General features: G+C 39.2%; 1 protein-coding gene across 3 annotated transcripts in view; it reads right to left on the bottom strand.

Annotated features, from left to right (window-relative positions):
• Positions 1-12,624, bottom strand: part of LOC108719287 (phosphatidylinositol 3,4,5-trisphosphate-dependent Rac exchanger 2 protein) — a 176,723-nt gene that overhangs the window by 36,934 nt on the left and 127,165 nt on the right. For all 3 annotated transcript variants that reach the window (XM_041566483.1, XM_041566485.1, XM_041566484.1), the window contains 6 exons: positions 11,536-11,664; positions 8,580-8,621; positions 5,714-5,931; positions 3,782-3,884; positions 2,391-2,534; positions 1,444-1,558 (listed from right to left, as the gene is read on the bottom strand). In XM_041566483.1, coding sequence (XP_041422417.1) covers positions 1,444-1,558; positions 2,391-2,534; positions 3,782-3,884; positions 5,714-5,931; positions 8,580-8,621; positions 11,536-11,664 — 751 coding nt within the window. The remainder of the gene's footprint in view (positions 1-1,443; positions 1,559-2,390; positions 2,535-3,781; positions 3,885-5,713; positions 5,932-8,579; positions 8,622-11,535; positions 11,665-12,624) is intronic.

Raw genomic sequence — 12,624 nt, 5'->3', positions numbered from 1 at the left:
GCATATTTATCATATAGGCACTTGAGGGCCGCTGCCTAGGAGGATTAAGAGGATGGCCCTCGGATGCCTATATGTTTTTTTCAGTAAAAAAAAATCCACTTCCCCTACTGCCAGATGCTTTGCTATCAAAACCTGCATCAGAGGTAGGGGGGCCCCTGTAGTGGTGCACAGAGGAAGTGACATCACACCCACTGGCCTCACATAGAGTGGCGCTCACAGGTCCTGTGTCTAGGGCAGAACCGGACCTGTATACGCTACTGCATGTGTTACTGACCAATCAGAAACCCTACACAATAGCTAGAATCAAACATAGAAGTGCTACACCTTCCAGCATCTCAGGCACAGACAACAGGGTGCTCTTGGGCACTGTAATTTAGAGGGATACTGTCATGGGAAAAACATTTTTTTCAAAATGAATCGGTTAATAGTGCTTCTCCAGCAGAATTCTGCACTGAAATCCATTTCTCAAAAGAGCAAACAGATTTTTTATATTCAATTTTGAAATCTGACATGGGGCTAGACATATTGGGAATTTCCCAGCTTCCCCAAGTCATGTGACTTGCGCTCTGATAAACTTAAATCACTATTTACTGCTGTACTGCAAGTTAAGGTGGCCATACACGGATAGATCCGCTCGTTTGGCGATGTCGCCAAACGAGCGGATCTCCCTCCGATATGCCCACCTTGAGGTGGGCAATATCAGGCTGATCCGATCGTGGGCCCTAGGGCCCAACGATCGGATCCTAGCGTTCGCCAAACGGGCGGTCGGATCGCGGGACCGCATCAACGAACAGATGCGGCCGCGATCCGACGGGATTTTTAACCCCATCCGATCGAGATCTGGCCGACTTTCGGCCAGATCTCGATCAGGGAAGCCCGTCGGGGGCCCCCATACACGGGCCAATAAGCTGCCGACTTGGTCTGTCGGCAGCTTTTATCGGCCCGTGTATGGCCACCTTTAGAGTGAGATCACCCCCTCCCTTTTTCCCCCCAGCAGCCAAACAAAAGAACAATGGGAAGGTAACCAGATAGTAGCTCCCTAACACAAGATAACAGCTCCCTGGTAGATCTAAGAACAGCACTCAATAGTAAAAACCGATGTCCCACTGAGACACATTCAGTTACATTGAAAAGGAAAAACAGCAGCCTGCCAGAAAGCATTTCTCTCCTAAAGTGCAGGCACAATCACATAACTGGGGGCAGCTGGGAAATTGACAAAATGTCTAGCCCCATGTCAGATTTCAAAATTGAATATAACAAAATCTGTTTGCTCTTTTGAGAAATGGATTTCAGTGCAGAATTCTGCTGGAGTAGCACTATTAACTGAGGCGTTTTGAAAAAAACATGTTTTCCGATGACAGGATCCCTTTAACAACAGCTGGGGGTGCATGTGGCTCATCCTCGGTTTAAATTGTTTGGGATAGGAAAATGTTAATCACATACCTCAGCTTCTGATTATACTGCTTGACTTTCTCTAGCGACGCAGCATTAATCTGAGCTTGAAATTCTTCAATGGAAACATTGTCCTTGTAATAATAACCATCCATGCTCTCCAGGGCTGGAAATGAGAAAAGATATTGTATTCGTTCCCCCTTTGTAGTTTCAAATGTGAACAGTTTCACACATTGCTCCATTATTAGTAGGAAAGTGCTGGGATCAGAACATGAACGTTATAACAAAAGAGCATGGAAAGAGTATCAAAGAGTTATTAAAGCAAAAAGTTCCTTATAAAAAAATACACACTGCAATTCATATGACCAGGGACACCTATCTATTCTTGCAATGACAATTACTGGATGACAGCAAGATTTTTTGTTTTAATTAGCTAGTGAAGAAAATAAATAGCAAAAAGATAACAAAGTAAATTATGCAGTAGATTGCCTTTAGATGCAAAGGATCCTGGGACAAAGTAGACTTTGCAGGGTCTCATTTTTTTATATGAAGTAGCACTATCCACACCTATGACCCTTCAGCTTCAGCTGTGGTGGGTGGCAGTTATATGTCTACAAAAACTGGAATATCTTGCATTTAGCATGATACAACGGGGTGCTGCACACTGGCAAGAACAAACCTATCAGGGGCACAGCCAAAGAACCGTCACTACTAATAAACACAACCATGATGTGAGTCATCCCAAGCATCACAATTCTAAATGAACTGGATAACATATCAAGGGCATGTAAAGGGGAAGTCTCATTCGAAAGGAAAGCATTCATGTCTGACAATGTACTTCTATATGTCTATACTTCTGATACCAATCAGTAATAATGGGATTAAAACATAAATATCTTGCTATCAGCATATTGAAAGGTCTTGTAAATGGCCATCAGCTGGCGGGAGATTGGGTAATGCAGGCAGATACGGACAGAGAAACATAAAGAAGTGCTCACCTTGAGAGAACAGAACAGGATGGATCTTGAAGCCACCTCCGTTTTTGAGCTTTTGTGGGAGGTGATCAAAGTGGTAACTGTCAATGTTAAAGTATACTTTCATGGCTTGACGGCTGCCTTCTACTTGATAGGTTATAGGCACATCTGGGGAAATGAATAAATTGCATGTGACATGCTTTCCATGAAGCCATTGGTCAAGTCAATATAAGAGAGGCATGAAAGCACAAAATCTCTATTCTGGATCTGACCATAGACCTCGACCTAGTTGATCCTCCCTGAATTTCTTAGGGTTTTGGGCTATAAAGAGGAATTAAATGGGTTGTACAGGCATATATACTGCTTCCTGTGTGATTGCATTATCCATGTATAAAAAGGAGAGAATAGGGGTCAGCATTCACCTGTTAAAATAATCTGTGAAACTGGTCTTAATTAGGTCTTCTGGTGTTAACTTTGTTGAGACAGAGGAACAGATATAATGGCTCTATTTCAGGTGAGTGTTACTCCCAGCCTTGCACAGAGTATGGCCATATACCTTAAGATCCTCTCATTAGGCGAGGTTCCAAACAAGCAGATCTTTGCCTGATAAGGCATCTTTAATCTGCCCCTGTATGGCCAGCTTTAGATGTGTGTGTCCCACCTAAACAATGCAAATGGGCTGGGGGCCCGAATCTAATGGTAAAAATGTATATAAAAATATAAAATATCTACCAAGCAATAATACGCCCCATGTGGTCCTTAAATAGACATGATACCAGGGCAACATTCACATGCTACGTACAGAGTTTTTTTGTGTCTTGTGGCTCCTTGTGGCAACTTTCCAATATGAATTTATTTAAAAGTAACTGTAAATGTAATTGCTATTGATGGCAGCATTTGCTCCTTGTTGTCAATCCGTTGGCTTGTGTTACATTGTTTCAACAGCCAGAGTCACCAGGGCAGAGAATAGAAAGGAATAGACAATGCTTTCAATAGCTTAAAATCATAGAACATTTGTAATGAATGTATAATGCAAAGTTGCTTAGAATTATGTTTTCTTTTGTTAGGCAAAAAAAAATATTTTATGAGTTGACAAAACTTACCGATCCTGCACAGTGTCAAGTGCAAAAAAAAGGGAGCTTTGCACCCTGTTTAGTAAATTAAGTCTGTGATGTAAAATAAGAACTGAAACACAGAGAAATTTAGGAAACAGGCCAAAATAGGGATTTGGTGCCAAATTCACACAAGAGAAAGAGTCACAAGGACCCTGCAGCACACAGAAGGAGCTGGAACTTACACATCAATATTAGAGTGAACAGTCCTATAATTGAACTGATGATATGAAAAATTAATAATGCATTCATTTTAGATGGACGTTTATTAAATGACACAGCTCACCCTTTTTGCAGACTTACTTGGAACGAGTGGTCCTGGTTCAGATTGTCGGAAGTAAAACATAACCTTTTCCAAATCAAACAATGCAACAAGAGAATCTTCTAGCATAGACTGTTCATCTGTCTGAAAGACAATGAGGCCAAAGGCAAAGATTAATCCTCAACCCCTCATGTTCCGGTATGATAACAAGCACCTGAAACCTGAATGCAGCAAGGTATTTATGGAACATGCATCATGACCAGTAGCCAGCGGTAGATTTCAGCAAGAATGTTCATTTTAATGGCGTCAACATGACATGAGCCCTGTCCTGAAGAATAAGATGAGTATAAGTATGTTTAGGTAAGTACAGTGCCTTCCTAAACTATTCAGACCCTTGACCAATTCTCTTATTTTAATCCTACACTTTGTATTCAGGGCAAGATTTGGGATAAATACATATTTAAGCTCCTCGATTCTCCAGAATGCCCATTTTGGAGATCAGTTACAGTGGGGAGAACACTTCTTTGATTCCTATATAATGTAAGAGTTGGGATTCAATCGCTGATCTGATTTTGAAATGTTTTTTTCTTACGATTGCAACCTTGTTAAGAGCTAAGGGGGTGCTAAAGAAATGTTGGGCCTCAAGTGGGAACTTTAACTAAATAAGTCGGATACAGATTAAAGAGAATTCTATGAGACATTAAATAAATGAATAAATAAATGAATAAATAAATACATATACATGATTTAGAACAATGGTGCAAATCAACATTTGTTTTAGAACAATGGTGCAAATCAACATTTGTTTGGATGTGTCATTGTTGCTTCAACTAAATCAAACCCACCAGACATTGCCTAGAAAATTCCTACACAAACAAAATGTTACAGAGTTCAGTATCTGAGAATGGAGTGAAGGTGCATCAGCCAACTAAGGCCTGTGTGGGAGGGTAGCACAAAAAAAGCCATTACTCAAAATGAACAAAGTGAAAGTACACCTGGAGCTGAGTGATCCAGTTGGTAAAGTGATATATTAAAGGATGTGGATTAAATACTTAAAGCGATTGTCCACCTTTAAATTAACTTTTAGTATGATGTAGAGAGTGATATTCTGAGACAATTTGCAGTTGGTTTTCATTTGTTATTATTTGTGGTTTTTGAGTTATTTAGCTTTTTATCCAGCAACTCTCCAGTTTACTATTTCAGCAAAATGGTTGCTGGGGTCCAAATTACCCTAGTAACCATGCATTGACTTGAATAAGAGACTAGAATATGAAAAGGAGAGGCCTGAATAGAAAGATGAGTAATAAAAAGTAGCAATGACAATACATTTGTAGCTTACAGAGCATTTGTTTTTTAGATGGGGTCAGTGACCCCCATTGGAAAGAGTCAGTAGAAAATTGCAAATAATTAAAAAAAACTAGACCAGTTGAAAAGTTGCTTAGAATTGGCCATTCTGTAGCATACTAAAAGGTAACTTAACCACCCCTTTAATCATAAAGCATATTTCCGTTGTTTTAAGATTATTTTTTAACTCAAACCAACATCCCATTGAAGGAAATTTAAACCCAAAGAATGAGTTGATGTAAACATACATCAGATCATCATTCATTTTCTATTTTTAGTTGTTTCTGAAATATTAGCAGTTTTAGATTGCTAATACCAGACTTTGGGTCTTTTTACAGGTCAGAGTATCAGTGGCCATAACAATTCAGTCAGTTAAAGGTATTGTTGCTAAATCTGACTTTCGAAGGGAGCTATGAGTAGTCTAAAACTGCTAACAAACCATTAAAGAAGTTTACATCAATTTATTGGTTTAATACAATCATTTTAAGTTTTAGTAATATAAAATGAAAATAATGCAAAGAAAAACTTTTCAGTGTACCATTTATATTTAGCGCAATGACATCACTGGTTAAAAGACTGAATAAGTCACTGCAAAAGCAGTGTAAATGTACTGAGCTGGGGCAACTTACCAGATTTGGAGAAAGAAGAGACTGGAAGTGGAAGAGAACACCGGCGTTAGCAATCTGCTCCAGCCACCTTTTGCTGGCCTCCCGTGTATCCTCATCATAGTCTCTGTTGTAGTAAAACATCTGGTTTAGCGCTGCCAACAGTTGCTCAGAGAAAGCACAGACAGTAGCCACTAGGCTTTGGCAAAATACCATGTCCCTCCGTAGCTGGATTTCACTGTCTAAGAAGGGGAAAAGTAGAAAATTAAGTTAATTAAAAACAAAATGTTAAACATATAAAGTGCATAGGCTGTTGCATATCAATCTACATCATATCTAATGTAATTACCATCACCAGAATGGCCCCATTTTCTGTACTACATGCAACAGCAACTCAGTTAGTTTCTTGTATTTTTAAGAGTAGCAGCACAAAAGTGCTATTCTGACAGCTAATAAGAATCCAGGCGCTCCTACCCTGCAAATGAATTAACTATTAAAGGGCACCATCATCAACAAAAAAAGGTGAGATGAGGGTTTTTTCTAAAAATGCCCCCTGCAAGCGCTGAGCTATCCAGACTAGGAGGGAGCCCTCAGTGCAGTTAAATCACACACATGCACATAATGAGCTATTCTCCCGCCTCAGTAACTATGTACATGTGTAATGACTGAGAGCTGTGACTGTTACTTAGGGGCTTGTTTATCATGCTGTGTACAAAGTGGAGTGAAGCATTAAGGTGGCCATACACAAAGAGATCTGCTTGTTTGGCGATTTCGCCAAAAGAGCATATCTGTCCCCGATATGCCCACCTAGGGCCCAACAATCAGATCATAACAGGCAGTCGGATGGTGGAACCGGATCAACGAACAGATGTGGCTGTGAAACGACGGGATTTTTAACCCTGTCCGATCAACATCTGGGCGACTTTCGGCCAGATATGGACCGGGGAAGCCCATCGGAGGGCCCCACATGTGGGCCAATAAGCTGCTGACTCGGTCTGTCAGCAGCTTTTATCAGCCCCTGTGTGGCCAGCTTTACCGGTGATGTTACCCAAAGCAACCAATCGGCAATTAGATTTCAAAAGTTAGAAATCAAAAGCAAAGATCTGATTGGTTGCTATGAGCAACATCAACGGTAATGTTTCACTCCATTTTTTACACAGCATGATAAATAGACCCTAACCCCCATATGGAATAAAAAAAACGTATGCTCAGGAGCAGTAACCCATTGCAACCAATGAGATGATTATTTTTAAACAGGTGACCAGCAAATTCTAACAGGTGACCAGCAAATTCTACCTGGTTACTATGTATTACTGTTCCTGGGTAAACTTAGTGGCACTCAACACTGGGCAAATTTGCCCATGGGCAGTTACCTATAGCAACCTATCAGTGATTAGCTTTTTAAAGCCAGCTGTAAAACAATGAATGCAGCAATTTGATTGGTTGCTATGGGTTACTGCCCATGGGCAAATTTGCCCAGTGTTGATAAATGACCCCCAATGAATGTAGCAATTTGATTGGTTGCCATGGGTTACTGTCCATGGGCAAATTTGCCCAACTTGAGTACAGGATCTATTAGGGCAAACATTTTTTTATATGAGAGGTGCCCTTTAATACCCTGCATGACTCCTTGCTAGTTCAGACTGACTCAACATTCTTCTCTACACACAATGGCAAATAGGTATGCAGGGGAGAAGGGAACAAGTGCTTTTCTGATTCTGCTATTAGTGATGGGCGAATAAATTCGCTTGTCAAGAATTTGCGGCAAATAAATTTGTGCTTGCGTCCGAATAGTTGCTCGCGTAAATACTGTTTGGACGCCCATGGACTTTAACGCCATCGTCAAAATTGACACAAGCGACTTTTCGGACAAGTGCCCAAAATTGGACGTGGGCATCAATTTTCGTGTTTTTTCTCGTATTTTTCGCTGGAGAAATTCGCCCATCACTACTCCTAAACTGCAAATTGATTGTCTGGACTTTACCTCAACCCCGGAATGAATTATGGCCAAAGTCTAACCACTCCAAACCACCCCGTTAAATCAGACCAAGTCCAGGTATAATTACAGATGACCCTAGAAAATCGTAGGGAGAAAGGTGGATAGACCTGTTTATATCAGGCTTCTATAGACAGAAATATAAAGATATGGGCATGCACACCAAATGATTGATCATATAAACCAGATAATTGTGCAGTAAAAAAATTTTTTAATGTTTAAAACATAACGGTAATAAACAACATCAATTAATGAGGGTAAATATTCAGTAAATCAGCATACATACATACCACACCACTGGTAGTTTTGGTTAGATATAGAAAAGCGGATACACAGACCCCCAAAAAAGAGAACACCCCGACGTTTCGGCTTTCGCCTTTATCAAGGGGTATTCTCTCAAAGGCGAAAGCCGAAACGTCGGGGTGTTCTCTTTTTTGGGGGTCTGTGTATCCGCTTTTCTATATCTAACCAAAACTACCAGTGGTGTGGTATGTATGTATGCTGATTTACTGAATATTTACCCTCATTAATTGATGTTGTTTATTACCGTTATGTTTTAAACATTAAAAAATTTTTTTACTGCACAATTATCTGGTTTATATGATCAATCATTTGGTGTGCATGCCCATATCTTTATATTATATATGCTATAAAAACTAATGGAGTTTTTAGGGCTTTTGCACCCGCAATCATTATTTTTGATTTATTGTTAGAGTGCCCTCCTCATCCCTATATTTCTATAGACAGAAAGACAGACAGATATGTGGGGGGAGCCATAATATTAATTTATAGGCAGAAAAAGCAGGATCTATTTTGTCTGCAAGATATAGATGTTCTAGCTGATACTGAAAGTAAGGATAGGATAATTAGTAAGAGCTAAATGTATACAATTACCTGAGTATTCAAGTAAAGCCAGAAGAATCCGGGTTTTCACTTCTAAACAAGCAAAAAAAAAGCAAGATATGTAAAAATACTAGGAATAAACTTAATATAGTGGTTTCCAATGACACATAGCATTAGAAAAAATGCTATATATAAGAAACAATAATTTAAGTTATAGGCTTTTTTTATGTGATCTTTTGTTTTAGGAACCTGCAATTCAGGGGTATAATTTCCCTTTAATCCTGTTTCAAAGAGCCTCAGAGAAGCATGTGGGGTTTAGGAGGGGCCCCCCAGATACCCCAGTCCAAAACTGAACTTGACCCCTAGATGTTTCAGGACTATGACTCTACACATGTTTCATTATATAAGTGTTAAAGCATGCTGGGAGTTGAACAATTAGCTTCCATTTTGGCTTCCATTTTTGGCTTTATTTTAAGCCTGTGCAGAAATTTCTCTGCCACAAAAAACATACTTGATTTTAAAATGAAAATAATTAGATGGAACAGAATGTTTATGAAGATTTGTGCATAATGTTTCCTACCAGCTGCTGCTATCTGAAAAAGCCAAGAGTTTTGCCATTTCCCACTGAAATCAGTGATGACTGGTGACTGATGACTGGAGTGATCATTACTGTTGGTGCCATGAGCTGTGAATCCTACACTTCTCATTGCTCGGCTTCAGGGCAGGGATATCACTCAACTACGACTCCCAGTAACACCTGACAGACAGAGGCTTTTGTAGTTCAGCAGCTTTAATGGAGATGTAAGATGTGCCCCTTTATTTAGAATCTGTGAAATATCTCAAGTACAAATTTCTGACAATATCAATTGTTTCCATGTAAGAACCTTAGTAAATAACATTTTTTTGAGCTAAACGAACCAGGTAGCAGAACGAGAGATTGCTTTGCTTTCATTTCTTAAAGTATAGTAAAGGAAGCACACTCAGGAATCTTTAAATTAATTCAAAATAGGCATCCCCATAACAATTCTTTGGTTAAATGCTTTCACCTCCTTCACCCATAAGCGCCACACAAATATCACAATGCACTCTGCTTCCAGCATAGTCATACTGATCATTACAAGTAATAGATGCGCTCCTGTATTTTTATTTGCTTAAGTGTTTACTTCTTTAAAAGCAAGCATATAAAGACAAAGAAGGAAACCAAGGGACTACAAATTATTGGACTAGTAAATGATAAGAAGGCCTGGATTTGTGGAAAGACCACAAAGGCCTGGGCCTAGGGAGGCAGGATTTTAGGGGGCGGAATGCTGCTCAACCACATCCACATTGGTTCAGAATCACTGGAGATGGGCAGGGTATACAATATTTTTTTTAAATCCCCATTGCTCTGGTCCCGATGATGAAATTTTGAGTGAATAAAAGTGAGGGGTGACGAATGTCAGCGGGTCTAGGGGTGCCCGCTATGTAAATCAGGCTCTGATGATAAGTGGATGTGAGAAGAGACCAGAACTCCTTTACACTTCTACTGACTTTGGTTCCTAGACCAGTCAGTCAGATAATTTAAGTTCGACCTGTGCATGGTCACTTATGGCAGCTTTAATATGGATGTCCATGCATGTGTGTGTATATATATATATGAGGTTTGTGAAGATTTTATACCTTGAATAAACTCCCAACTCAAACGTCTTCTTATTTGTAAAAAAAAACTTGAATGTAAAAAAACTCGAATCGGTGTAAATAGGGTGAAAAACCTGAATTGTTCAAATTTATCAAGTTTTCGAGCACAAACCACTGAATAAAACTCAAACATCTTCAAATGGTTGAAGGGACCTCTGTCATTGCCTTCTACATGACCTTGACAGGTGTTTCAGATTCAAGCTATTTCCAGCTTCAAGGCATAATAAATGTCGAAAAAAAAAAATTGGTTTTGTTTTAAAACCTGAAAAAGTTTCGGTTTTTTTTTACCCGAAAAACAACTCGACCTTTGATAAATACCCACCTAAAAGTCTAGATTAAAGTTTAAAATAAGATCTTTTTAAATTTTTGTGTCTTTCTTGAATTATTTCCAACCATAAAAGAAGATGGTGTTAAAAGTTAAATGAGCGCCTTGTGATGGGGGGACTTAAAAATGTAAGATCCTCTGGGGCAGAGTTCAGTGTGAATTATGTATAATCTCTGTAAACAGATGTGGAATATGTTAGCACTATATCAATAAAGTATAATAATTATAAATCCCTACATTGTCTTTGCAATATTGTTGCCATGATGAAATAATTCTATGATCTATCACGAGAAACATGTTCTTTTCTGCTGTCACATTAATCATACTACATGTTTGATTGGGATCAAGGTTTTAGCCACTGATTTCAGCATTTATCAATATATCTCCATATCTCTACGAGCTTCCAATTGCAGGGATCCGTATAAACAAATCATAAAGTTTACTTCAGTACTTTTAATTATATGGTACCATTCATTTACTTTCATCTGCATAGATTTCTATTCTATGTATGAAAGACGTTCCAGGAGTTTTTTCTTCTATATACCTGTAGAAAAAGATGGGGTAAAGTAGCAAAAGATGCACAGTTTGCCATTGGTCTAGTAATCTACACCAACTAATTAACAGCCAGCATTTAATGCTTGAAACTAATATAAATTAAGCCCCCCACCGACAAGCAGCCCATAGCATAATGTAACTTATATAGAATTTTTAACAAATATGCACTTCATGCCCTCAAATAACTGATACAAGCCAAAGGCACATGCAACCTGAAGCTTTCATGCTTGTGCGACCCTTTTTATGCCCCACAATTAGGTTTTCTCTGATGTTTAGGTGTCTCTCTAACTGGAAGCAGAAGGAACACAATTTTGATTTTACAGGAACATACAGGTTTACTACAAATGCTAAATCCACACTGTAACCAATCAAGCCAACAACATCGATAAATCAGTTTCTCCAAGGAATGTTCAGATGTGAGACTTAGCACAAAACAACTTCCATACTGACCTTCCACAAGTTTCCTCATGTTCTGCGCAAGCACGCGGACACTGCTTGGTAGATTCCAAGGGTCTTGTTTAATATGAAGCCGTAATCTCTTTGGGCAGCTTAATTTCGGCTCGATCTCGTGCTGAAATTCTACAAAAAAAAATGCAAAAACTGAGATTTCCTGACAGCAATATACATCCCGCCAGTTTATGATGTAACTTTACAGTGAATTATTAATGCATGATAATGAGCAAATGGAATGAGTATTCAATATGTTAAATATATATCCCAAAAAATGATGTTTCGCCAAAAAAAAAAGAAAACAGAATTCCAAGCAACTTTGCAATATAAATTCATTAAAAAAATATTCTATGGTGGTATTTGTATTGCTATAGAGAGCAGTGTTTGTCTGTCCCTTTCTATTCTCTGCCTTGGTAGCTCAGACATTGTTCAAAAAGTAACAACCAAGGGGCAAATTTACTTAACTACGAAGTTGCGCCAGCGTTGGCTTTGCCGCACTTTGCCAGGCGTAGATTCACCAGGGCTGCGCAAATTCACGAAGATCCGAAGTTGCGCACAAGTTACTGATCATCTGCGAAGTTGCGCTAGCGATATTACGATCAGCGGTTCAAAGTTACGCTAGCGATGGCAAATTTGCATACGGCGCCAATTTAAAGTACAATGGGCGTATACAGTATGCAGCAGCAAACACATTATACTACATAAGTCCAGGGAACCTTAATAAATGTATTCTAAAGCCCTACACATGTGCCCACTGTATAGTTTAGGTATCATATGTTATCAAATGTAGGGGGGGAAGGAGGGTACCCTAAAAAAACAAATCTTTTTCAGCCTATCACCCTATAAAAAGTAAAAGACGCCAGCGTTTTTTTGGGACTTAGAAAAAATTTCAACTTTTTTGGACCAATCCCTATCTGCTCTATTGCACTTCGCCTGGTCTCAGGTGGCGAAGTAAAGTCTAGCAATAGAGGTAACGTTCACGAAAATCCGCAACTTAATGAATTAGAGTAGTTACGTCCCTTCGTCTGGCATAAGGGTGCGAAGTAGCGCTACAGTAGGTCCACTTCGCTAGCGAATTTACGCCAGCAC

The sequence above is a fragment of the Xenopus laevis genome, chromosome 6L, assembly GCF_017654675.1.
Source record: "Xenopus laevis strain J_2021 chromosome 6L, Xenopus_laevis_v10.1, whole genome shotgun sequence".
NCBI lineage: Eukaryota > Metazoa > Chordata > Amphibia > Anura > Pipidae > Xenopus > Xenopus laevis.
The sequence above is the reverse complement of the archived record's forward strand: the minus strand, read 5'-3'. Positions and strand labels throughout refer to the sequence as shown.